This window comes from Procambarus clarkii, chromosome 5, assembly GCF_040958095.1.
Source record: "Procambarus clarkii isolate CNS0578487 chromosome 5, FALCON_Pclarkii_2.0, whole genome shotgun sequence".
Taxonomy (NCBI): domain Eukaryota; kingdom Metazoa; phylum Arthropoda; class Malacostraca; order Decapoda; family Cambaridae; genus Procambarus; species Procambarus clarkii.
The window spans coordinates 32,437,144-32,464,267 of record NC_091154.1 but is presented as its reverse complement, the minus strand read 5'-3'; the positions used below and the strand labels follow the sequence as shown (position 1 = coordinate 32,464,267).

At 43.7% G+C, this 27,124-nt stretch overlaps 1 protein-coding gene across 5 annotated transcripts; it reads left to right on the top strand.

Moving 5' to 3' along the window:
• Positions 1-10,027: 10,027 nt before the first annotated feature.
• LOC123762159 (SET domain-containing protein SmydA-8) lies at positions 10,028-26,983 on the top strand. Of its 5 annotated transcripts, none has more exons than XM_045748546.2 (14): positions 10,028-10,158; positions 11,586-11,707; positions 12,209-12,521; positions 13,073-13,149; positions 13,742-13,888; positions 15,281-15,427; positions 16,073-16,178; positions 16,832-16,949; positions 17,614-17,766; positions 18,789-19,015; positions 20,585-20,749; positions 21,216-21,345; positions 24,513-24,694; positions 25,704-26,983. In XM_045748546.2, the coding sequence occupies exons 3-14, from the start codon at positions 12,468-12,470 to the stop codon at positions 25,863-25,865; spliced, it is 1,668 nt and encodes a 555-aa protein (XP_045604502.1). In that variant the 5' UTR covers positions 10,028-10,158; positions 11,586-11,707; positions 12,209-12,467; the 3' UTR covers positions 25,866-26,983. The 5 variants fall into 5 exon arrangements, with proteins under 5 accessions (XP_045604502.1, XP_045604524.1, XP_045604510.1 ...); XM_045748538.2 differs by having other exon boundaries at positions 10,078-10,196; XM_045748561.2 differs by lacking the exon at positions 10,028-10,158 and adding an exon at positions 10,233-10,490.
• The last annotated feature ends 141 nt before the right edge of the window (positions 26,984-27,124 follow it).

Genomic DNA, 27,124 nt, shown 5'->3' with positions numbered 1-27,124 from the left:
ATATAAATTCAGGAGAACTTGGCTTATTAGGCAAATCGAGCCTTGCATAGTAGGCCGAGTACTGTATTCTGGCTACTAGGTACAACATATATATATATATATATATATATATATATATATATATACACACTGTACTGTAAGTACTATTAATTTTTTCATTTTCTATCACAGAAGATATATATACATATATTATGTAGATTCAGGACCTCCTAGATTGTTTACAAGCCAATGGGGGCACCCAGGAGGGTGCAGTCAGGTAGCTCGACAACGAGAATGTCTGGTAAAACAGTTTTTATTTGGCCTGTGATGTCTGGGTTGATAGAGACTATTTCACATTTGGTTGCATTGAGAATGAGGCACAAGGCTGCTCCGTGCTCCTGGATATTCATTGTATCCTCCAAAATGAAAATGGTATCAGGGGGTTCCGGCAAGAGTGCCATCATCCAGGTACCAGATGTTTTGCTCACTTGTCAGACTATCAGTGACCTCTTTGATAGCTAAGCGGAAAGGGGGGGAAGGGGCTAAGGAATCACCTCGTTGGACTCCTTCACAGGAGTCTGTTTCATGCTCCCCAAAAAGAAACTTAGAATTCCCACTGCAGCACAATTGGATGAATGGGTAAAGGTGAATGAAATGGTTGTGTACAGCCCGGGCGCCTGACAGCTGAGTGGACAGCACTTCGGATTCGTAGTCCTGAGGTTCCGGGTTCGATCCCCAGTGGAGGCGGAGACAAATGGGCAAAAATGTTTCTTTCACCCTGATGCCCCTGTTACCTAGCAGTAAATAGATACCTGCTACGGACTGCTGCCTGGAGGGGGGTGTAACAAAAAGAAGGCCTGGTCAAGGTCCGGGACGCTAAGCCCCGAAATCATCTCAAGATAACCTCAAGATAGCCCTGAAGACAGCATCTTTTCTGACTTGAATGAAGGCATTTTTAAAGTCAAGGTTTACTAGTGCCTTCTGGTCGGAGAGATCAACAATGTAAGCACGCGCTGCAGCTCACAGCCCAGGGGATCCCAAACCCGAGCTGATTACGTTTCTGCAAGGTGGCTGCTTCCTGCATGATTGATCTCGCTGCAGCCTTAGCTACGAGGCGTTGAAGGGTGTTGCCAATGGCAATATGTACAATCCTGACTATCGGCATAGTGCATAAATATATTTAATCACCAGTATCGCACCAAAATATTGTGAACATTAGAGTTTACCTGAAAAGCTGTATAGAAAACCACGACCTAACCTAACTTTGGGAGTGTAGGAGGACAAGCATGTAAATGGCATTTATTGCTTCTTAATTAAAATTAGTATTTAACCTATAGCTATATTGATATTACAATTATATAAAACTAATAAAACAAAACTAAAGTCTTTCAATAAATTATAAAGTAACTCGGGATATTTTCAATTTTTTTATAAAATCTCTATTGTTTAATAAAATTGAAAAAGAAATTCTTCCTATTTAAAACTTGTGTATATAGAATTGAACATGAAAACTTCAGCCTAAAGAGTTTGAGGATATTAACACAATTAGGAGAATATATGGGGAGGTAAATGTAACAGCACAATTAAGTATATGTACTATGCAGACAGTCAGGAATGTACTTATTACAGTTAGTATTAAAACGTACTGTCTATTCGGAGGAAGGGTTACTTCTTTAGAGCACAGGGTGCTCCTCCATAAAAGAGAGGCCTGATGTCCTCAGGGATGCCGCCAACCAAACACATGTTGGAGAATCTGGTAAGTTCCACTAGAAGGTCCTTTGTGGCATCTCCAAGCACCGGGTTCAGCATTTGTTTGAGATGCTGGGGTCTTAGGCCTGTGAAGCCCCTGCTGACCATATTGAGAAAGACATGGCTGCTTTGTACACCTCAGATTCTTGAACTGTCAAAAGGTTCTATGCCAGTATTATTTTCCTGGGAATCCCTGCTACTGTCTAGGGGCCAGATTCAGGAAAGCACTTACGCAAGCAGTTACGAACGTGTACATCTTTCCTCAATCTTTGACGGCTTTGGTTACATTTATTGAACAGTTTACAAGCATGAAAACTTGCCAATCAACTGTTGTTATTGTTATAAACAGCCTCCTGGTGCATCGCAGCTCATTAACTGTTTAATAATTGTAAACAAAGCCGCCAAAGATTGAGGAAAGATGTACAGATTCGTAAGTGCTTGCGTAAGTGCTTTCGTGAATCTGGGTCTAGAGCTCTATGTGGGTGTTTGTCTTGTAGAACCTGTGCTGTCGTGGTGTTCCTGGGGGGCCATAGTGTCATCCCTGGTTATGATTCTGATTGCACCTTTGGTATTGCCCTCTTCAATTTTCCTGGTGATCTGAGCTCTCATTTTGTGGTTCTCAGGTGAGCCATTGTTGGTCATCCTGCGGCCGGTGTTCTTGGCACAAGGGGAAAGGTGGACATGGCTGTCTTCTGGGGAATTCATTGAGAACTCTAATTACTGAGGTTGCTAATGACTTGTCTCTTCTCTGCGGTAATGCTAGGCATGCATTCCCAAGTAGTAGGAGATTGTGCCATGCTTCCATGGTTCTAGGAGCATTGTTGACCTTTGTCAGCAGACTGTGAGTTTGGTAGCTGATTGATAGACTGATAGACTGTGATAGGCAGCCTTGGCGGGCAAGGTCTTGGTGGAAGTTGCTTTGACTGCTTCAAGCAGATTATCTGCTGAAAGATCTTATCTGTTGAGAGGGGTATTGTTCCTCATTCCTGGAGCAGGTTGTCAATTGTCACTGCCCTGGGGTAGGCACTTAGATCCTAGACAAGGACTTGAATTGACAAAATGTTGACAGAAAGTTCCATCAGATTGAGACAAAACCGTTTGTCACATAATTTACAGTTTTCTCTTTGGTGTTCCCTCTTCTTGGCAAACAAGCTTGAATGGTCCCCAAGCCAATATGCAACTGAAAACTCCACACCCCAGAAGGATTCGAACCCAGACAGCCAGGAGCACTATGCAACATGATGTACCTGGTTCCTTAACCACTCGATCACCATGACTACAAAAGTCATTGGTAACCGAGGCTATATCCCCAACGACCCGACAGCACTTGGTGGTAAGCTTGGCCATAGATATTTCATTGAATCAACTCACTTTGTGGGGCCATGTGAGCAGCACAAATGCAAACAAGCTTGAATGGTCCCCAGACCAATATGCAACTGAAAATCCCACACCCCAGAAGGATTCGAACCCAGACAGCCAGGAGCACTATGCAACCTGGCATACCTGGTTCCTTAACCACTCGACCTCCGTGACTGTACAAAAGTCATTGGTAACCGAGGCTATATCCCCAACGACCCGACAGCACTTGGTTGTGATATGTACTCATATCTCCTGCCTTATCTTTCTTCCTTTTGGCACATATTTTTGAACAAGTACTGTGATGACCCTCTTGAAATTTTGCCATATTTGCCTATCATCTCCCTCCAGGAGATGTTTTGCAATTCCTCTCTCATTCCTTGATAGTCTCCTTGATGTAATCTAGAAATTCATTATCATTTACCATTATGTGGGTTTCTTTATTTGTAGTCCACCTTATAACATGGTGATCACATGATGGGGGATATGTTGTCTTTGGTTGTTGGATCTGGGAGCTTCATGCTCTTCTGGAGGTGAAGTTTGTTTCTTGGGCCTTGGTGGGCATTTGGTTGCTTTCAGCTGGCTTCTTTTCTGGCAAAGAACAGGTCCGTTTGGTTCTGAAGGGCGCTTTTTGGATATTGATACGTGGTTTGGCCAGGGGTGCATCATTTGCTGTGTCCGGTGGCAGTTCTCCACCGCTACCCTCATGCCACCAATTCTGCTTCGGTGGACGCTTTTTGGTTTGATCCTATTTCTTTGGTTCCCAGTTTCTCGGGTCATCCACGGTGTTATTAAGTCTAGCCATCCTGCAATCTATCCTCATGCCCATGATCTTTGGAAGTATGATGCTCTTGTTACTGTTTGCTAATATATCCTCGGTTGATACTCAAGTGCAGGGGGATTTTGGAGTTCTAACAGATTCTGGCAGCCGGGTATTTGGTGAATGATCCCTGGTTGTGGTATTTTTGTGGCTTTGGGTCATCTTTTTCATCCTAGGGTCTCTTCGTTTTGTCTCCTGCCATTTTTCCTCCGCCCTTGTAAGTTCCCTTGTGTTCTTCCTTTTCTGTGGTAGTTAGCTTCAGGGAACCTGAGCTTTTTGGGCTGCCCTCTGAAAAATCATTATTGAATGTAATGATATGCCAATTTCTGAGTGAGTCCCAGTGGCTCCCTGATTCTTCTCTCTCCCTGCCAGATCGTCGGGTTGGGTTTGTTTATGCACCTGCTCCAGAACTGACTGCTCAGACCCCTGGGTTAGCCCCTCCCCTCCCCTTCTCTCACCAAACAAGGAGGGGGTGGGTGGGTTGTGGAGCTTCGGTCCCTTTTGAACCCAGCACTGGTTTGTTTTTTCTTGATGTCTTCCTTGGTCAGGTGGCAGAATATCACCATTCCCCGTGTGTCTGTAATCGACCAGGTTCTGGCTCTGGTCGCTGGTATGTATAAGAACTCCATGGCTGATGCGACCTGGTAGTTGGGAACTGTCTTGGTGCTTCAGAGTTCACCCAGAAATTGTTTTTTTTACATTCAATGCAGTTTTTTTTTATTCACGAGGCTTTAAAGATAATTTAATTAGCCTACTGTTTATGTCAGCCATAAATTAGGATTGTTTACAGAAGATGGGACATGCAGAGGCTTACTCAGTGTCTCTTTTTCATGTCCCATAACTATTATATTTTTGCCTATTTTACTTCACATTAGCTGAACTTTGTTATAGAGTAGACTCGCCTTGGTACTCGACAGAAGGGAGTATTAAGCTTCTATTATCTTGAGTGACTGCAAACCATGCTGCAGTTTCTTATTGTGGTGTAATTCTTAGACGAAAATGATAATTAACGCTAGTAAGCCTTGTCCTATTCTGTACTCCGATATATATAAATAATGTAAATATGGTACCTGGTAGGATGTGTTCACATTATACCTTAGGGGAACTATGTCAAGCCGATTTCAATTTTTTTTTAAAGCAATTGTATAGTAAAGGTCACTGGGATGGTAAAATAGCCCTGTAGTGTGTTCACAATTACCAAGTACTTGTTCACCTTGAACTGATTTGAAAGCCTATTGCAGAAATAAGCATTTATGTAAACACATTGAGTGAGCCTATCTATTTAACCCACAAGTAATTCTTCATATAGAATGAAGCACTCTTGCTATCTATTTTTTATGTAATAAATACTTAGATGAAAGTTACCAAATTCTGAAGTATTCTTCTCCTATGCTGGTTGGAATAATTGTCCCAGTTAAAAATAGTAAGAATTTTATATTTAGTTGACTCATTCAATACAGTATTGTATATTGAAAGTATTTTAACACTTACACAGTTCAATTATTTAAAAGTTCAAAATCTTGGTGCATATGCCAAACTAATATAAACAAAACAAAAACAAAAAAAAACTTCAGTTGACAAGTTCAGCACGGGGTACTGGCAGACGGCAACTGGTGCCGTTTAAGGGTTAATACCTTAAAATTGTTAGCAACATTATGTGTAACGCACTGGCCAGACTACACCTGAAGTATGCTGTGTAGCCTAATTCTGTTCTATTTACAAGCTAGAGTACAGAGTGTATCTTAATTAAGTAGCCTGCGATGTACTTTTGTTTGAGCAGAGGTATTCGTGCCAACCCTTGTGGAGGTCTGCTGCCCTTCAACTGCTTTCCATTAAATACTGCATATATTGACATAACACAAGTTAATATTATCAAGTGGCAATCCGACAAGTTCCAGCAGGAAGTGCCACATTGGTGTGGCACTTCCACAGACCCGATGCACAGGTCGATCCTGGCCTCTGGGAGTAGAAGAACTCCCAGAACCCCATCAAGCAGTTATCATTGTAATGGATATAATTCTAATAATAATTATATCCATTACAATGTGACACTTGTCCAATTGCCTTTTTATAATATTTGGGTGCGTGTGGGCCTGTGGGTCCCTCCAGATAATAGCCTCTCAGCTCAAGTTACTGTAAGACAAACCTGGCCTCCAGCCACAGTTTGGGAATAGAAGAATTAAAGTATGAATACGTTAAATCCATTCCGTTGTACAAGAAACCTTGTGTTGCATCTGATTTTTGCTCGTTAATGCTGTTTTTAAAATTGCAATATATAATACATTCAAGTTGGTTAACTATAAACAATAAAATAGGTATTTTTGAATATTTTAATATACTGTAAGTATACTAAGAGAAAAGTCTTCAATAAAAATATGAACAGAATAATATATATAACTAAGTTTTGTTATATATATGTATATATGTGTAGCATCACACAGCAATGTGCTGCTACCCTATTCTATATGAAAGATTACAGTGTAGATAAAAAAAAAACTAGCTATAAGTTCATCTAAGATTCCCATCTTGCAGAATGGTTAGTCATACTGTACATGGAATCGGGGGGAAGGGGGAATACCTTAAATTAAAGACCTGGTTTAATTACATTCAAGTGACCAGATGAGGTGTCCTCCTTCGTAGAGTACTATCGTAAGAATTGACACGAAGTACAGTTTGCGTGGCCTTAAATTTGCTTGGGGATCTATATTCCTGCAATAACAGTGTAAACAACAAAATTGTGTTTAACATTTTAAACAAGGGAAATGTAATTTGTTTGTTTCACTGCTCAGTAAAACCAGCGTTAAATGTAATGAAAGGCCTCTTTCTGTTGGATTCTTAATTCTAGCTACTTAAATAGACAAATAATTCCATTCAATTCAATCCACAACAGGCCCTTGTGATTCATAAGCTTATTGAGGTCAAGAAGCTAATATCTGAAACCCTCTCTCTCTATAGAGGCGCAAAGAGCAGGGGATACGATATCTCTCTAACCAAGTAAAGGCTACCAGAAAGGTGGCCGAGATATAACAAACACCAAGGTAAGCAAATCCTAGAAAGAAGGTGCTCCAACGGAACCTCCAAAGTGATAAGCCAAGAATATGAGATCTCTTCATTGTATTTGATTTAATCATAACGGCTATCCAATAATTTTATTTCTGTATAATAATTTATGGTTATTCACTAATCATTATTAGTCACCATAATTAATTCCACTTTAATCATCTATTTATTCGTTATAATGAGCTACTAGGCTTCATTTAAGGATTATCAATTATTAAATCATTAATTATGACTAGTATTAATTAATTATTTGTTTAAATAATTAATTATTATTATTATTATTACAAAATAAACAAGTCCCCCACTCAGTGAGCGTTTTCTTCCAACCGCAGAAATAATATTAATTTATATTTGAGAAAATTCCAACCCGTCCTCGACTCAAGTCCATTACATCCAGCGGTCGACCCCACAGACGCATTCATAAATTTTTACATGTTGTTCATTCAAAACAGCAATTTTCTGAAATATAAATTAATATTATAATATATCAGCATATTGTGCATATATAGGCATAGATTAGGTTAGGTGTTTAGGTTCTCTTGGTCATTATTTGTATTTGTAGTACGTGGGTGAAGCATTTATAGCGTTGTGATTCGAACAAAATTCGTCAGTGAAGCACTTGTTCCGGAAATGTTCGAACGTCAACAGTTGTGAGTCGTGTGTAAACCGCTTTTCATTAATAAACAGGGGGTTTGGCGGGTGCATGGAATCACTTTTGGGTCTGTTTGGAGGACGGGCTGGAAAATTCCTATTTTGAATGAACAGCAACTGGAATGAACTTGATCTGAGGACGGGTTGCAAAACAATGAAACAAACTCAAAGAAAACAGGAAGTTGGGAAAAGGTTACAACTGCCCTCTAGACTCGACCACATAATATGGTTGACCCAGAGCACCACACATTGACTGAAGACTTTTGGAACTCCTGTGTCAACCATGACGACGAGAGGATGACTGGACACCTGGTAATCCTGAAGACCGCTGAAATACGTGATGCGAGTTTATCCACTGGGTCTAGGAACTGCCGTCAGGTATTCTACTTCAACGGGCCGGATTGATAGAACACCTGGCGCACCAATCGCCTGGAGACAAGGCAAGTTGATAGGTTTTCCATTTTCCCGTTGGCACTTCGAGCTGGGAAGACAAGTGTCCTGATGGTGAGTACATTATTTCGTGGTTAGGTCGTATTGATGTCTTTAGTTACTCTAACTGATGTTGGATTTTGATGGCATACTGTCTAGTATTGCTGATTTAGTCTTCCGAATTACCTGGTCATCAGCAGTTATTGATCCTTCAATTGGTTTCCTAGTTGCAATTTCCGCAGTTGCATATCTTGCGGGTTTGATCCCTATTCCTGAAGCAAGATGGAACATTACCAAAGCAAAATAGACCTTATTTCAAAAACATTTACTAGCATGGGAGGAGACATAAGGGTCTCACGATGACTAAAAATTAAAACAACATCATCGCCATTATACAGGTTAACAATAGTCATGCCTCTCAAGAAACACTCGCCACACAGCACGACTACAGCTTTTACGATGAAGTGAAAATTTTAATTAGAGTACAGTATATAACAAGGGCGTGTGAACAAGTGATACAGGTTCTAGACTATGTTAGGAGACAATTAGAAACATATCAGCAGAAATAGCTGGAATAATGCCAGGTCTTTAACCAATAGATGTCCTCGACAGAACGCTGGGTCAAGCTTAGATGTGCAGCAGGTACCGAAACCCACCCAGCAGCCCACAATGGGTGCCACACAACACCCACCACCACACAGTGGGTGCCACACAACACCCACCACCACACAGTGGGTGCCACACAACACCCACCACCACACAGTGGGTGTCACACAACACCCACCACCACACAGTGGGTGTCACACAACACCCACCACCACACAGTGGGTGTCACACAACACCCACCACCACACAGTGAGTGTCACACAACACCCAGCAGCCCACAATGGGTGCCACACAACACCCACCACCACACAGTGGGTGCCACACAACACCCACCACCACACAGTGGGTGCCACACAACACCCACCACCACACAGTGGGTGCCACACAACACCCACCACCACACAGTGGGTGCCACACAACACCCACCACCACACAGTGGGTGCCACACAACACCCACCACCACACAACACCCACCACCACACAGTGGGTGCCACACAACACCCAGCAGCCCACAATGGGTGCCACACAACACCCACCACCACACAGTAGGTGCCACACAACACCCACCACCACACAGTGGGTGCCACACAACACCCACCACCACACAGTGGGTGTCACACAACACCCACCACCACACAGTGGGTGTCACACAACACCCACCACCACACAGTGGGTGTCACACAACACCCACCACCACACAGTGGGTGTCACACAACACCCACCTCTACCCAACTTCGATTTGCCACTTTACGCTTCAAGCACTTATTTTATCTACATCAATTTGCAAGGCATGACAATCGCCTGCTTCTCCTATCTTCTCCAGCACTGCACAAAAATTATTGGAAGAATTCTTATCACGAGCATCCAATGAGCTGCGATAATCAGAACTACAAGTAGAACAGTTACCAACACGTTTACAGGCAATCAGACTACCTGAAATCATATCAGATAGTGATAATCCATTCGCAATGGATCAGATCGACATAACGAGAAGGAAAAGCATCACTTGACATATAACTAGCTTTTGACATTTAACTCCCTTCATGCAGCCTAGTGTAGCGGCATACATGCAGAGGTACTTACATGTGTTCATAAAAAATATTTTTAATATGACGAGCCTAATGACCTAGTAGCCAGAATACACTTCTAGGCCTACTATGCAAGGCCCGATTTGCCTAATAGACTGATTTTCGTTATTTAAAAAATATAATTAGTTTATTTGAATTAATATTACTATGTTGGTTTTAACTCAAATTAAAACAATTATCATATATAATACAATAGAAAGCTTTATCTCATAAGAAAAACAAATAGGAAAATATTTAGGCAAACCGAACCTTGCATAGTAGGCCAAGTAGTGCGTTCTGGCTATTAGATAACAAAATTCCACAGAAACTACAGACTCTAAGCAGACGAGGTGTCGTGGACGTGGGAAGTGTGAGGGAGATGGCGGATGTTGTGGAGTCTGGTGCCAACAGTGTCAGAGGACACCCCATACCCCGTGCCAGGTGAGCGCCAGTCTGCCCATACCTTCCACCTAGAGCAGGTACGTCTCCACCTCCCCGGGACGACAGCCTCGTGGTGGTGATAGTGCTAAAAGAGAGGCCCGTGTCGATGATGTTGAGGATTCTTAGGTTGAGGGCATCAGGGACCGGTGATGCTTGCCCATCAGGGTCCATACTTAAGGCGTCGAGGGAGCAGTGTTTGTGACACCATTTAACCATGTTGAAGGTACAGTGTTTATGATAATGATTCACTGAGGACCCATTGTATATACCAGTGGTGATGAAAGGCTCAGTGATGTTCACAATGGCGAAGATAAGGCCCAGTTCTTCTGACAGTTAGTGTTAAATTATAGAATGTTCATGACGTTTATGTTGGATGTCAATGTCTCCTCACAGTGATGGCGCTGAAGACCAAATGTCGAGCATAATTGACATGATATATGATAATTAGTGTTCTTACCTGACATAGCTTGCTGGATCGATCTTTAGCTCCTGGGCCCCACCTTTCTACTTGTCGGTATTCTAATAAAATAACTCCCATTCCCTCTTGTTTCTTTAATTACCATCAGTTGCCCTGAAAAGTGCTTCCTAAGTATTTTGTCTCGATTTTTCTCTCTCTCTCTCTCTCTCTCTCTCTCTCTCTCTCTCTCTCTCTCTCTCTCTCTCTCTCTCTCTCTCTCTCTCTCTCTCTCTCTCTCTCTCTCTCTCTCTCTCTCTCTCTCTCACTGTTCGTGTCGTGGCGCCAGGCTCAGCTGGGCCGTCAGGTATGCCAAGAATAGCTCCCAGATGCTGGCACTGTTCTGACACTCCAGCACGAGGCTGCATCATCGTTGCTAGGCTCCGCCTCATCCTAACATGCTTATTGTAGCTGCTGCAGCTATGAGTGTAGATACACCGTAATAGGGAACAGTAACACTCTAGTATAGCTTGATAAAGTCATGAAACCGACGTCACAGAAGCCAAAGTCACTGATGTCGAGATTACAGATGCTGATGTCACTGATGTCAAGGGCGGGACTGTATTGGAGTGATATGCTTCGGTGGTGAGCTGGGTTGTCATACACACAATATGCCACATTTATTACAGGGACGTTAAAAAGAACTTTTTCAGTGTCAGAGTAGTTAACAGCTGGAATGCATTAGGAAGTGATGTGGTGGAGGCTGACTCCATACACAGTTTCAAATGTAGATATGATAGAGCCCAGTAGGCTCAGGAATCTATACACCAGTTGATTGACAGTTGAGAGGTGGGACCAAAGAGCCAGAGCTCAACCCTGGCAAGCATAACTAGGTGAGTACAGCTAGATGAGTACATATGACTCGAAAACAGCCTTAAAATAAAACCAGCTTCGGCTTGTAATTTTTGTCATTTATGCAATGTTTAAAGGAACTGTTTGGGCAGCTTTTCTTATTTATTAATTTATTTAACAGTGATGAGTGATTGTCGAGTAGTAGCAGAGTTGTAGGAGAGTGTATTGCCAGAAGCATCAACAAGACGTAGCCGACATAACAGTCTCCAAGCTTTGCTCTTTATTATAATTATTACTGATAAGGTATTATTACCAATGTTTGTATTAATGAATAACACACTTGCACCTTTGTAAACTAAGTCAATTATAAAAAGTAAAATCGTTTATGAAAGTTTTTAAAATTCATTTGAAGACTTCGCCTGGCAGCGACACAGATCAAGGCCAAGGGAGCTTCTTTTGTGTGGTAATACTTTCCAGATATTTGTTTGTCATGGTTTCGCTTCATGCAGGTCGGCGTTCAATCCCCGACCGTCCAAGTGGTTGGGCACCATTCTTCCCCCCCCCCCCCCCCCCTTCCCCCCCCGTCCCATCCCAAATCCTTATCCTGACTCATCTTCCAAGTGCTATATAGTCGTAATGGCTTGGCGTTTTCTCCTGATAATTCCAGTCCCTTCCATTGTTATCTTATTGGGTTATTAAAAACAAATTAGGCCATAGTCTTTCATTGTCTTACTTGAAACTTTTTTTTGTTTTTAATGACGCCTTTTATTAGTTTCGTTACATTTATTTCTCTCACTCTTGCAGCTAAATGAAACACATTCGAGTGGTTTAGGGGACGCGAGCAGAGGAAGAGGCTACTGTGAAGAAAACACCAACGCTGACACACACACACACACACACACACACACACACACACACACACACACACACACACACACACACACACACACACACACACACACACACACACACACCAATAACTGTCACACAAAATATAAAACACACCCAAACTCAGTTAACATTAAAGCAGCGCAAAACACATCCAGTACGGCTCCGGGCTACCATGGAGGACCCCCACCACATAGATGTTATGTACAACTGGTTCAAGTACAGTGTGGTGAGTAGCCACTGCATCTTACTGTACTCTGGTTACTCTTACTGGTACTCTGGTACTGTACTCTGGTACTCTAAGTATTTACCCTTTGACAATCACTTTCCTTGCTTTTATTTATGTGTGATTAAAAAATAAATAATTATTTTGACGAATCTAAAAATCGTTTCTCAAGAACAATATTATTTCACTCGGTCTATAGGTAAACAGAGTGAGTTGAATTAATTTATATTTACAAAAAAAATTACGTTTGGGTTTTTAGGGACTGTGGCGAGGATGGTTTTAAGCCTGTCCATCCTCCAGCTCGTCATCAACAAAGGGCAAAAGTGATAACATACAGAAAACTGGCCTCAGACTATGTTCATTCCATCCAGAGGTCGACCCCAAAAACGCAGTCATGAATTATAACACATGTTGTTCATTCAAAACAGGAATTTTCTCAAAGCCCCGTAAGCCACGCCCACATGTAACCCACGCCCACATGTAACCCACGCCCACATGTAACCCACGCCCACATGTAAGCCACGCTCACGTGTAACCCACTATATCTCCCACAGTCCAAAGCCCCGCCTCACGTCATAGATAAGAAGGAGAAGAGGAAGTGGAAGATAGAATATGTGGAGCCATATGGCAGGTGGGTGATGCCTGTGTACTCACCTGTACTCATCCTGAGGGACTCACCTTCATGCACTCATCCTGAGGGACTCACCTTCATGCACTTATCTTGAGGGACTCACCTTCATGCACTCATCCTGAGGGACTCACCTTCATGCACTCATCCTGAGGGACTCACCTTCATACACTCATCCAGAGGGACTCACCTTCATACACTCATCTTGAGGGACTCACCTTCATATACTAACCTCGAGGTACTCACATTGATATATTCTCCTTGAGGGACTCACCCTTCTGAAGATTACTTACATGTCTCCATAAGAACCAGACGCTTGAGAGGCTGAGGCTCTCTCTCTCTCTCTCTCTCTCTCTCTCTCTCTCTCTCTCTCTCTCTCTCTCTCTCTCTCTCTCTCTCTCTCTCTCTCTCTCTCTCTCTCTCTCTCTCTCTCTCTCTCTCTCTCTCTCTCTCTCTCTCTCTCTCTCTCTCTCTCTCTCTCTCTCTCTTTTTGGTCCGTCCTGGGCCATTCTCAAGTCTAGTGTGTGGTTTGGTCAACATATCTCAGCCACGTTATTGTCACTCCTCGTCCGCTTACCTGTGGGTGTTCCACCAGGTGCACCATCGCCACGCAGGACATCAAGGAGGGCGAGGTGCTCTTCGTGGACCACCCCGTGGTGACCGGGCCCAAGCAGACCTCCGACGTCATGTGCCTCGCCTGCTACCGGCGCCTCGGCTCCTGGGACGACTACCAGTGCTCCAAGTGAGGCAAGGGACGGTAGGCGGATGGAACGGATGGATGGAACGGTTGGTGGATGAATGGAAGAGTGGTTATATGCATGGAACAGTGTGAAAGGAAGAGGGATTTAGTGGATCCGACAAAGCAAGGGAGGGGTCAAGGCCAGAAGGTATATTGTGTAAGACAAAAGTGGAAATTTTCAAGAGAAAACTTAGTTTTCTTCAAGAAGTCCAGGGCCAACCGGGGTATGTGGGCCTGCAACCCGCTCGAAGCAACAGCCTGTTGGACCAAGCTCTCATAAGTCAAGCCTGGCCCCAAGCCGGACTTGTGGGGAGTCGAAGAACTCCCTGAACCCTATCCAGGTACAATCCAGGTTAGCAGATAAGTTATGTAGGTAGCAAGGGCAGTGGGTGACTGTAGATAGGAAAGCATATAGTGAAAGATAAAGGAACTTGTGATAGATAAAGGAACTTACAGATACCCTTTGGGGCCAAGAGGCACAGGGTGGCTCACAGATAACACTTTGTATTGAAGTCTGTAGTCTCGCCACACTGTCAGTGTCATTCAGGCCCCCACGATGATTTTTGGCACTGGCGGCCAGCTACACAGCTTCATATTTTAAAAACAAGATTTTCAAAACACTTGTTTTTCTTGTAGTAATATACATAATTATTCATTGCTCTCGGGAAATTAAAAAAAAAATCCCGCTGTTAATAATTTGTCCGTACTTGCATAAAACAGACAATTTCTTCCACAGCTTCAAAGGTTTCTCAAGCTATGGCCCTTTATCGTAGGGGGTAACTTAGTTTTTTTTTTTTTTTAGTATTTCACACCACTAAGCTCCTCGTACTGGCGCGACCACCAACACACATTAGACAGTTATGATTCTTATAAGAGAGAGAGCCAGATAGACAGAGACCGAGACACAGGCCAGAGTAAAAGAGATAGACAGAAAGACAAAGACAGACAGTTGATAACACAAATCATATTGAAGGTCACTACTGTTTATGACACCATTATGTTGAAGCGAAATATTGAATTATATTATTGTTTTGTGTATGTCATTTATATATCATAAAGGCTGCTATTGGCGCACCCACGCCCCCCCCCCCAACACGCCTCCCCCCCCAACACGCCCCCCCCCCCCATTCACCCTCACACGCCCCTCCCCTCACCCTCACACGCCCCCCTCACCCTCACACGCCCCCCCTCACCCTCACACGCCCCCCTCACCCTCACACGCCCCCCACACGCCACCCTCATACGCCCCCCCCTCATCCTCACACCCCCCCCTCACCCTCACACGCCCCCCACACCCCTACACGCCCCTCAAACGCCCTCCTCACCCCCACACGCCCCCCACACCCTCACTACCGCCCCCCTCACCCTCACTACCGCCCCTGCTGCCTACCACAGGTGCGGATGGCCGCTGTGCGGGCCGGAGTGCGAGACGCGAGGCTACCACCCGCTCGAGTGCAACGCCTTCGCCGCCTCAGGCTACACGCCCCGCCAGCAGGACTTCCAGGAGGCCCAGTATATGTACGAGGCCATGCTTCCCCTTAGGTAGGTCATGTCCCCTTGGGGAGCTTCTTTCCCCCTACCCTCCCTTGGGTAGCTTCTGGTAGGTTATGACCGGTAATGTTCCCTTGGGTAGCTTCTGCCTAGCCCTCCCACTAAATAGGTACTGCTCCCTTAGGTAGGTGATGTCCCTTTGAGTAGCTAATGGCCCCCCCCCCCCTCCCCTAGGTAGATGTTGCGCACTTAGGTGATGCTCACTTAGGTAAGTGATGTTCTCTAAGATGATGTCCCCTTGGGTGAGTGTTGTCTCCTTAATAACTAAGTGAAGCCACCTTTAGGCGGGTGCTGTCCACTTAGGTAAAGTCTTTTGTAAATGTAATATAATTTGTGTATCTGTGTGTGTAATTACCTAAGTGTTGCAAGAGGATGAGAGCTACGCTGGTGGTGTCCCGTCTTCCCAGTACTCTTTCTCGTATAACACTTTGAAACAACTGAGTGTGTGTGTGTGTGTGTAGTAGCCCGTGGTAATGGATGTGTTGGTGCTGCTTTTATATTAACTGAGTTTGTGTGTACGTGTTTGTGTATGTTTTATATTTTGTGTGACAGTTATTTATGTGTTTGTGTGTGTGTCAATTACGTCACCTTCAGATGTTACTGCCTCGTTAACATCAATCACCTCACCTCCTCCAGATGTTACTGCCTCTCTAAGATGGAGCCGGACAAGTGGCAGACCCTCATCGCCATGGAGAGCCACAATGACCTCAGACGTGGCACTGAGCTCTGGGAGAGAGAACAGGTGAGAGTCCAGGAATATGTGAGAGTCCAGGAATATGTGAGAGTCCTCTGGTATGTGAGAGTCCAGGAATATGTAAAATTATGCGAGTATGGTAGAGTTCTTGGGTATAATAGAGTCCTGGGAACGAGATTCCTGGGGAATGAGAATGAGAATTATTAATCTTACCCTTCCGATCATATTCAACAACATATGTTTACAAGAAAGACTGCTACCGAAATATACTAATATGTATATATATATATATATATATATATATATATATATATATATATATATATATATATATATATATATATATATATATATATATATATATATATATATATTATATATATTATATATATATATATATATATATATATATATATATATATATATATATATATATATATATATATATATATATATATATGACAGTGGACAGTGTCAGACCACGGAGGAAAAATTGAAACAGGAATTTCCTTACGTTCTTTCATATATTAATATATCTTTAGAAGAAATGATTTCTGAAGATTCCTTCTGAAGATGTATTAATACACGAAAGTACTTAAGAAAATTCCTGTTTCAATTCTTCCTCCGTGGTTTGACACTGTCACATTTTTCATCACGTGTTAATTTTCGTGATTTACACACATATATATTGACTGCTGCAGACGAACGTGGTGGACTACCTGGTGCAGAAGGTGAAGGTGCCGGTGGAGGAGGAGGTCCTACACACCATCACAGGGATCCTGGACGTCAACTGTCACGAGGTCCGCAGCAACATTCCAGGTCAGCTCGCCCCAGACACCCCCAGTGTCGGGGGGGGGGGGGGGTTCAATATTACATTTTATTTATTTTTTGTAAGGAGATATGACAAGGTCACAAGCAGAGGATCATATAGTATAGTACCTATATCCTTCACCTGCTCCTCCACAGCAGGTGGAAGAGTTTGCACAGTACACAGCAGAGGGCAGAGTGTGCGCAATCCTCAGCTCAAGTGTTACAATGTGTTTATTTATAGGCCCTTCCAACTCACTTTCAGGGAAAAATACGCAGCAAAATACATTTTTGGAGCACATTAGTATTGGCCCCTGAGTGAGAGGAAAACCTTTTTTGATTGGCTAGGAAGTTTAAGCCTGGGTGAGGAAATCGGTATTCTGGTTGACTATATGAAGTTGGAGCTTGGGTGAGGGAAGACGTATTCTGATGGACTAAGAAGTTTGAGTCAAGACCAAGGGAGGTAGATGCGTCGTGCTGAACGACTCATCGACCAAGATCTGGTCGCAGTCTCTGTTTATATTATTACTTTTTTTAGTGCTAAATAGTGTTTAAATATATATATTTCTCACATATAACTTGCTATGACTCCTTTATGACCCCGTAATGACGGGTCATGACCCCATAATGATCCGTGTATGAGCTGGTAACGAGCAGAGGGCCTGGTGACCGGCAGGTACGAGGGACCAGTACCTGGTGAGGGGGATCTACCCGCTGTGTGCCATGATGTCCCACTTCTGTGTCAACAACACCCACCACACCCTCATGGACGACATGACCATGGTCGTCATCGCTTCCACACCCATCAAGAAGGGCGAGCAGATGACAGGTGTGTGTGTGTGTGTGTGTGTGTGTGTGTGTGTGTGTGTGTGTGTAATTATCTAAGTGTAGTTTCAGTAGAGGGGGGGACCTGCTGCTTGGGTAACAGCTTCTCCTCCATATCAACCTACCCTGGCTTTGCGCCCTGGAGAAGCCACTCCAGACCAACAACCAGAGTGCAACTCCATAGTCTCCTGAGACTGATGGATGCCAACTACAGTTACAGGATGAGAGCTACGCTCGTGGTGTCCCGTCTTCCCAGTACTGTCATATAACGCTTTGAAACTACTGACGGTTTTGGCCTCCACCACCTTCTCACTTAACTTGTTCCAACCGTCTACCACTGTTTGCGAAAGAAAACTGTATAATATTTGTTGGGTGTGTTCGTGTAATTGTATGTTAGCATTGTTTACTGACGAGGAGCCTCTCATTACACTCCCCTCAGTCTACTGGTGTGTTGCTCATGTATCACACCAGCACCACATGTAACAACTGTCGTGTAGTACTGTGTGTATACATCAGATAATGATACCGTGAGTGGTGCTCACAGGGCGGCCGGGTGCTGGCCTCAGTGGTACAGCTCGAGAGCTCCAGTTATTAATATTCACCTGTGTCCAGCACTCTTGATCACCTTGCTCACCTTGAGCTAGTGACGTAATCTCATCTTTCTATCTCACTCTCACAAGCTTGACATCCCTCTATCAAGCTTGACATTTTTCTCTCAAGCTTAGCATTCCTCTATCGAGCTTGACTTTCGTCTATCAAGTTTAGCACTTCTCTATCAAGCAAATCGTAAATTCGTTTTTTTCATTGTCTTGTTGGAGTCGGTTCAAGTTCCCGCAGCCATTCAGTTCGCTGATATTCTAATGTTTGTACACCAGTCGAGAACTGCAGTATGTTATGGTACAAATTGTTCTCAGGTACTCACTCTTCATACACATATGCTATGGACTGCACTGTGTATACTGTATGGTATGGGTCCCCCCGTGTGTATACACAAGACGTAAACACGGGAACTGTTCCTCCCGACAGCCACATACACCCACATCCTGTCGGCGACGACGGAGCGGAGGAAGCACCTGAGGTATGGCAAGTTCTTCGACTGCGCATGTGCCAGGTGCGCAGATCCCACGGAGCTGGGGACGTACTTCGGGGCCCTGAGGTGCTCCCAGCCCGGGTGTGGCGGGAACATCCTCTCCACCGACCCGCTCGCTCCCGCCAACGACGCCCCCTGGGCCTGCGACAGGTGTCGCTACAAGGTCAGTCTTCCTTATCTTCCTACCAAACAGCTGACACTCACCAGGCGCAAAACGCCTCGTTTCTTGGTAAACCACGCTGTTAGGTCACTCATGTTGTTAGCTAACCATCAACACTTCCCTCCCATAAGACCTGGTGTCCCTGACGCTCCGCTTTATACAATTACTTCATTTCCATTGCGTCACACTGTAGCGCTAACTACTCTGTTTACTCTCTCGCCATTCACCTATTCACTGGGTGATTTTACTCATTCTCTGAAAACATTTACATCAAGGATTTAGATCACGATATTCATCACACTCACGATACAGTAATTAACCAACTCACATTCATCACACTCACGATACAGTAATTAACAAACTCACATTCATCACACTCACGATACAGTAATTAACAAACTCACACTCACCATACTGAGCTAAAGCTTGGGCAGAGTCATCACCCAGAGGTTAAGTTTGACCAGCTTCATCACCCAGAGCTTAAGCTTGGCCAGAGTCATCACCCAGAGCTTAAGCTTGGCCACAGTCATCACCCAGAGCTTAAGCTTGGCCAGAGTCATCACCCAGAGCTTAAGCTTGGCCACAGTCATCACCCAGAGCTTAAGCTTGGCCAGAGTCATCACCCAGAGCTTAAGCTTGGCCACAGTCATCACCCAGAGCTTAAGCTTGGCCAGAGTCATCACCCAGAGCTTAAGCTTGGCCACAGTCATCTCGCACTTACAACACATACTAAAACCATTTTTTTTTTGCATAATGTTTATTTGGTACACAAAATATATATTGCCTCCAGTGAGATTGACCCGAGATGAGCGACCTCACAGGCCAGGAGACATCTTTATCACCCTTAAGTGTCCAAACCCCCCCCCCCCTCGCCCCTTTCCACCCCCTTGCCCCTTTTCCACTCCCCTCGCCCCTAGAGGTTGGGGACACTTAATTCGATAACAAATCCCGAGTCGACTGCCGTATTATTTCCGCCTCTCGCAACATTCTCACAAATTATTTGTGCAGTTTCCGTGCCTGCCAGCCGTATAGCCGGAGACACTGTTGAATAATGGTACTTTCATTTCATTCATTCGTAGCATAAATTCTCATTTTCAGTGGACCATTCATACCTTAGACGAGGTGCCGAAATAACCATAAACGAGAAAGGTGTTAATAGTGACTGCCTTACAAGGCTCAACAGACCTTCTATAGTTTCAAATGTTCTCATGTTTCGTAAATTAACATGAGTCATGACGTTCACGTCTCTTCTAATTATTGTATAATTGGACTTTAGATTATGCGTCCGAATGACCAAATTAACTCATGTTATCACACTTTGACTTTCAAGACTGCTACGACCTCGAGGAAAGTAAGGAAGGAACTACTGTATCAAGGGAAAGCGCCAAGCCATTACGACTATATAGCACTTGGAAGGGGTCAGGATAAGGATTTGGGATGGGATGGGGGTGGAATGAAATGGTGCCCAACCACTTGGACGGTCGGGGGATTGAACGCCGACCTGCATGAAGCGAGAGTAATATAATTTACTACAGAGTCTCCGTCAGAGTAAGACTGTGACGCCTGTTGTAGGTGTCGGCGGTGACGGTGGAGAGGCTCAACAAGATGGTGTACATGGAGCTGCGTCAGGCCGGTGAAGACGACCCCATCAAGCTGGAGACTATCTTCAAGAAGTACCAGTACGTCTTACACCCTCAGCACTTCCACCTGGTGGGCATGAAGCACTCCCTCTCCCAGGTAAGCCGGCCGCGAGGGAGAGCCCCGGGGAGGCCAGACGTAGAAAGATAAGGTGAGGAGAGTAGGTGTGGGGAGGGGGGAAAGACAGGGGAGGTGACAGCAGGGTAGGTAACTTCAGGCCAAACTCGACAAAGAATTCAAAGAGGATAGTTACATTATAACGCAACAGATACAAGGCTAGTAGGCCGGGCACAAAGACCTAGTTCTCCTTTACCCCCGCCCCCCCTTAATCACTAATAGGTACGTACTGCCCGTCCACGTGCAGAGCGTGCAGTTACCCCTCATAAATAAATATCAGTTTTCTTTTAACTTGAGCTTCCTGGCGAGCTACACCGTTTAATTGAAAAACAAAAAACGAGTTCCACAATTTTCATACTCTGTATTTATATTTATTAATACATTTTATATTTTTTTCTATAATTCCGTGTTGTGGCTGAAGTGTGTATATATGTGTGTGTTGCTACAGATGTACGGTCGCTTGCCTGGCTACCTTCTGCCGGAGCTGACGGAGGCGCACCTCGTGCGTAAGGTGGCCTGCTGCCGGGACCTCCTCCAGGTGCTTGATGTCCTCGATCCAGGCATCACTAGGCTCAGAGGTACGTGTGTGTGTGTGTGTGTGTGTGTGTGTGTGTACTCACCTAGTTGTGCTTGCGGGGGTTGAGCTCTGGCTCTTTGGTCCCGCCTCTCAACCGTCAATCAACAGGTGTACAGGTTCCTGAGCCTATTGGGCTCTATCATATCTACACTTGAAACTGTGTATGGAGACAGCCTCCACCACATTGCTTCCTAATGCATTCCATTTGTCAACCACTCTCACACTAAAAAAGTTCTTTCTAATATCTCTGTAGCTCATTTCGGCACTCAGTTTCCACCTGTGTCCCCTAGTGCGTGTGCCCCTTGTGTTAAATAGCCTATCTTTATTAACCCTGTCGATTCCCTTGAGAATCTTGAATGTGGTGATCATGTCCCCCCTAACTCTGTCTTCCAGCGAAGTGAGGTTCAATTCCCGTAGTCTCTCCTCGTAGCTCATACCTCTCAGTTCGGGTACTAGTCTGGTGGCAAACCTTTGAACCTTTTCCAGTTTAGTCTTATGCTTGACTAGATATGGACTCCATGCTGGAGCCGCATACTCCAGGATTGGTCTGACATATGTGGTATATAATGTTCTGAAAGATTCCTTACACAAGTTTCTAAAGGCCGTTCTTATGTTAGCCAACCTGGCATATGCTGCTGATGTTATCCTCTTGATATGAGCTTCAAGGGACAGGTCTGGCGTGATATCAACCCCCAGGTCTTTCTCTCTCTCGGACACTTGAAGTATTTCATCTCCCAAGTGATACCTTGTATCTGGTCTCCTGCTTCCTACTCCTATCTTCATTACATTACATTTGCTTGGGTTAAACTCTAACATCCATTTGTTCGACCATTCCTGCAGCTTGTCCAGGTCTTCTTGTAGCCTCAAGCTGTCCTCCTCTGTCTTAATTCTTCTCATAATTTTGGCGTCGTCAGCAAACATTGAGAGGAATGAGTCTATACCCTCTGGGAGATCATTTACGTATATCAGAAACAGGATAGGTCCAAGCACAGAGCCCTGTGGGACTCCACTGGTGACTTCCCGCCATTCTGAGGTCTCACCCTCACTATAACTCTCTGCTTCCTATTGCTTAGGTACTCCCTTATCCACTGGAGCGCCCTACCAGTTACTCCTGCCTGTTTCTCCAGCTTATGCATCAACCTTTTATGGGGTACTGTGTCAAAGGCTTTCCGACAGTCCAAAAAAATGCAGTCCGCCCATCCTTCTCTTTCTTGCTTAATCTTTGTCACCTGATCATAGAATTCAGTGTGTGTGTGTGTGTGTGTGTGTGTGTGTGTGTGTGTGTGTGCGCTCAAGGGAAAGGGGAAATACAAATTCAGTATTCTGTCATTTTACTGCTGGAGGGCTGGTCCTCGACTGGTGGTCCTTCTAGCATCATGTTCTTACCCCGGGCTCAGAGAGAACACTTGTTTACGGCATCGGAGGTTATAAGGCCCCCCTCATAAGTCTTAACTTTAATAAGCAAATGGTACTGCATACTTCATAGTACTTGGAGGGACTTGGGCCGCCTCAGTTTGTGCACTAGTGAATACAAGAGTGGGAGGTTACCTTGAGGTGCTTCCGGGGCTTAGCGTCCCCGCGGCCCGGTCGTCGACCAGGCCTCCTGGTTGCTGGACTGATCAACCAGGCTGTTGGACGCGGCTGCTCGCAGCCTGACGTATGAGTCACAGCCTGGTTGATCAGGTATAGATGAATGAGACCAGATGAATGTTTTTGAGAGTTAAAAGTCGAGCAGTCCACCGTGCCTGTGTGGGATGAGGGTCGACTGCTCTTAGCTGTGAGGTGTAGTGGGAGGCGTGAGGGTGTGCTGTGAGGTGTAGTGGGAGGTGTGAGGGTGCTGTGAGGTGTAGTGGGAGGCGTGAGGGTGTGCTGTGAGGTGTAGTGGGAGGTGTGAAGGTGCTGTGAGGTGTAGTGGGAGGTGTGAGGGTGCTGTGAGGTGTAGTGGGAGGTGTGAGGGTGCTGTGAGGTGTAGTGGGAGGTGTGAGGGTGCTGTGAGGTGTAGTGGGAGGTGTGAGCGTGCTGTGAGGTGTAGTGGGAGGCGTGAGGGTGCTGTGAGGTGTAGTGGGAGGCGTGAGGGTGCTGTGAGGTGTAGTGGGAGGTGTGAGGGTGCTGTGAGGTGTAGTGGGAGGTGTGAGGGTGCTGTGAGGTGTAGTGGGAGGCGTGAGGGTGCTGTGAGGTGTAGTGGGAGGTGTGAGGGTGCTGTGAGGTGTAGTGGGAGGCGTGAGCGTGCTGTGGCTGTGCTGACCTAGGCACACTTGAATTCTTGGCACTCTACATGAGGCACTGGTATTAGCACCACACATGAGAATTTAACTGAATAAAAGGTAATAAATCTAGACTAACCTATTTTAGGGGCGTTGCCCCCCAGCTAAATAGTGTTATTTGCTTAAGTACCCACTTTGGACTATCGCTATTACTTAACTGGTTAGTTTTTTTTTAAGGAGCTGGAACCTTCTTACCTCGTGGAATTTCAATGTTTTAAGTTGTAATCCACATGAATTGCGCATTATTTAGCATTAACTTACGTACAAAAAGATCATAAAGTTTCTGGATGAATCATTACTAATTCGATCCTAAATGCGGTCAAGGAGCCTAGTTTTTTTTTAATTTAAAATTTGGCCCCGAGGGGCGAGTTTATTGGGCAGCGTCACTCATCCTGTGAGTGAACACACCGCCATAGCAGCATGTACAACACTCCCAATAGGAAGAAAACCCGCTGGGTGGTTCATCCTAGGAGCCTAGTGTGTCTACGCGACCCGTCCTCCTGAGGTGATAGTACTTCTTATAATTGTTACGCCCAAAGTACCAATATGACGTGATGGACCAGCATATAGATTTTCTGTACTATTATGTATGTACGCTTTCCCGTCTTAGAAAAGTATCAAGATACGTGTCTAGATATAAGTTGCTACTTGCACGAGTCTAAGTAATAGACAGACCCTAGATTTAAAATCTCAGCGAGGTTTTATATATTTCCCTTCATATATTTTGTAGCATTCCGTAAAACTTTCCACAGTTTGCACCGACACAGCACTCATAACACCCACAGCACGTCCACAAGACCCTCGCCACACCCACAACTCTCCCATAACACCCACACCACCACAAAGCACTCACAACACCTCTACAAGACGACACCGGCACTAAGCCCCCGCCAACGTGACGCAGGTCTGACGCTGTACGAGCTCCACGCGCCGCTCCTGATGCAGGCCAACAGAGCCTTCCAGAACAAGGCCATCACCAAGAGCGACTTCCAGCAGCAGCTGCACGAGGTCGAGGGCTACCTGGATAGGACCGTCTATTGCCTCAAGCACGAGCCTCTCTCCTCTTTCGAGGGCGAGATTTGCAAGGTAGGTGGAGGAGGAAGTGTGAGTGTGTTGGTGTACACAGCTAGGTGTGCTTGTGGGGGTTGAGCTTTGGCTCTATGGTCCCGCCTCTCTACTGTCAATTTACTGATTTGATGAAAACAAATAGGTGGTCTCTTGCCTTGACTGGTGTTGTCCCCTTTTAACAATCTGTCATGGTCAAGCAGATACCGTACTGGTTATGTTAGTACGTTATCGTACTAATATAATAGTTATATAACCGTACTAATTATATATACTGTACAATATACATACATACATACATATATATATATATATATATATATATATATATATATATATATATATATATATATATATATATATATATATATATATATATATATGAAATAATGCAAAATTAAAAATGAACTAACAATAGGCCTATTATGACTAAGGTTATCATTTTATAGCTGATTAAAAATGGGGCACCGAACATCAGGATTGATTTAAAATCTTATTCCTTTTAATTTTTGTATTGAAATCTGAAATTCTAAATTTGTAATTATTTCAAAATGTGAATTAATTGTTAAATATAAATTTAAAATCTGATTTTTTATTTTAATTATTTCATAATCATAATTTTTTATTTTAATTATTTCATAATCTTAATTTTTTATTAATTATTTCATAATCTTATTTTTTAATTTAATTATTTCATTATCCTAATTTTTCATAATCTTACATTTTTTAAATGTAATTATTAAAAATTTTGATTTTAATTTAATTATTTTAATATCAGCAATTTTTTAATTTAGTTATTTCAAATTCAGTTATTTTTTATTTTTTAAATAATTATATCAAAATCTGAGATTTTAAAATAAAATTTATTTCAGTAACATTTTTAACCATTATTTTGTAATTGAGGAGTGTGACTTTTCTTCAAATTTGAATATCTCAGAAATATATTATAGAGTATTCTCCCACTGGGACGCTGTTCTTTAGTGGACTTCTGAAAGGCTTAGACATAACGCCCCTGACCTTCCCCTTTCAGATCGCCAGGAACTCCCTGCAGGAGCTGCGGAAGTGGATCCAGACGGTGGAGACGCTGCAGGAGTCGCACTTCCTGCCGGAGAAGCAGGAGGTGGTGCTGGGCCAGCTCAGCGAGGAGGACCTCACGCTTGAGACACTCCTCAAGAAGTTGGAAGAACAGTAGCAGATCCGTAGATAGATGAAGCCTCGCGCCCACACACACACACACAAGATAATCATCCTTTTCATACACCTCTAATACGAGTCCTGTCTGCCCATGTACGAGGTTTGTCTTCTCGTGGATTTCAGATACGACCCCCAGTACATTCATCCCAATTCACCGATTATTGTTGTTGATTCTTGTAAAGCCTCTCTCTTTTTTCTTTATGTTTGGCTTAAGGCCTATCAACTTGTGGAGAGCCATTAAGGGCTCCACAACAGTTATACCTGACTAACTATCAGGTATACTTTAGTCCTGAACAGTGTCCAGGACTAAGGTAAACTCTGGGTGTATGTACACCGTGAAGTGGTATACAGTTCTACACAGTGTTTATAATCCTGTGTTAACGAGTACTCTAGCAAATTTCCTGTATCTTGAATTATTTCAGCATTTTGATTCAATTTATTTTTTAAACATAAGAGCTTGGCATTAAACTGTTTTGGTACGACTGGAAATTATTTATACTAAAACAATTATTTGTAAATTTATAATTTTGTTGTTGATATGTTGGAGGTAAGTCGTGGTGCCCAGGTGGGTGGGTGGTGGGGGGGAAGGTTTGTACTTCTTGACGCGAAATAATCTAACATAATCATAATCTTATTTGTCTTATGCAACAAATATGCAGTGCTGTGCTGTTACGGTTCTCATGGGCGATTATGGCATGTCGTCTGTAACGGGTTCCTCGCTGTGCTGGGGAACCTTGCTGTACTGCGTAATCTTTCAATGTTTGGGTGCTGAACCATGTTGTAATGTTTTGTTTAAAGAAGCCTAATATTTCTTGCCAAGCGTTTCACCCGACATAGTCCACATTTTTGTGTTGATTATATGTTTCCTTCCGAAGTAATTTTATCTAATGTGTTTTATGTTTGTTTCTGAAGTGTTAAGTTGTGTCTTACATAAGCTGAAGGTGTACTGGTTTTGTAAATCAGATTTTTGGTGCTACAACAACTGCTGATATGAGATAAAGCTTGAAACATAACCGATTTGTTTTTAAGTTAAAGGAATTTTAGATAATCTTCATTATTATTGTAAGAGTACCAACCTTTGTGCTTTATTTTTTACATTAAAGTTTTAACACATTTTATTGGTTTTCTCTTTCATGAATACAGTAAGTCCTTCAACTTGCCTTAAAATGGTGTTCATTACCCAACAAGTGTAACCCAGGAGAGATCTCGTTTTTTGCATCTTTGCTCCGAGGCTTCTTTACTGCCCTTTTTCTTCAA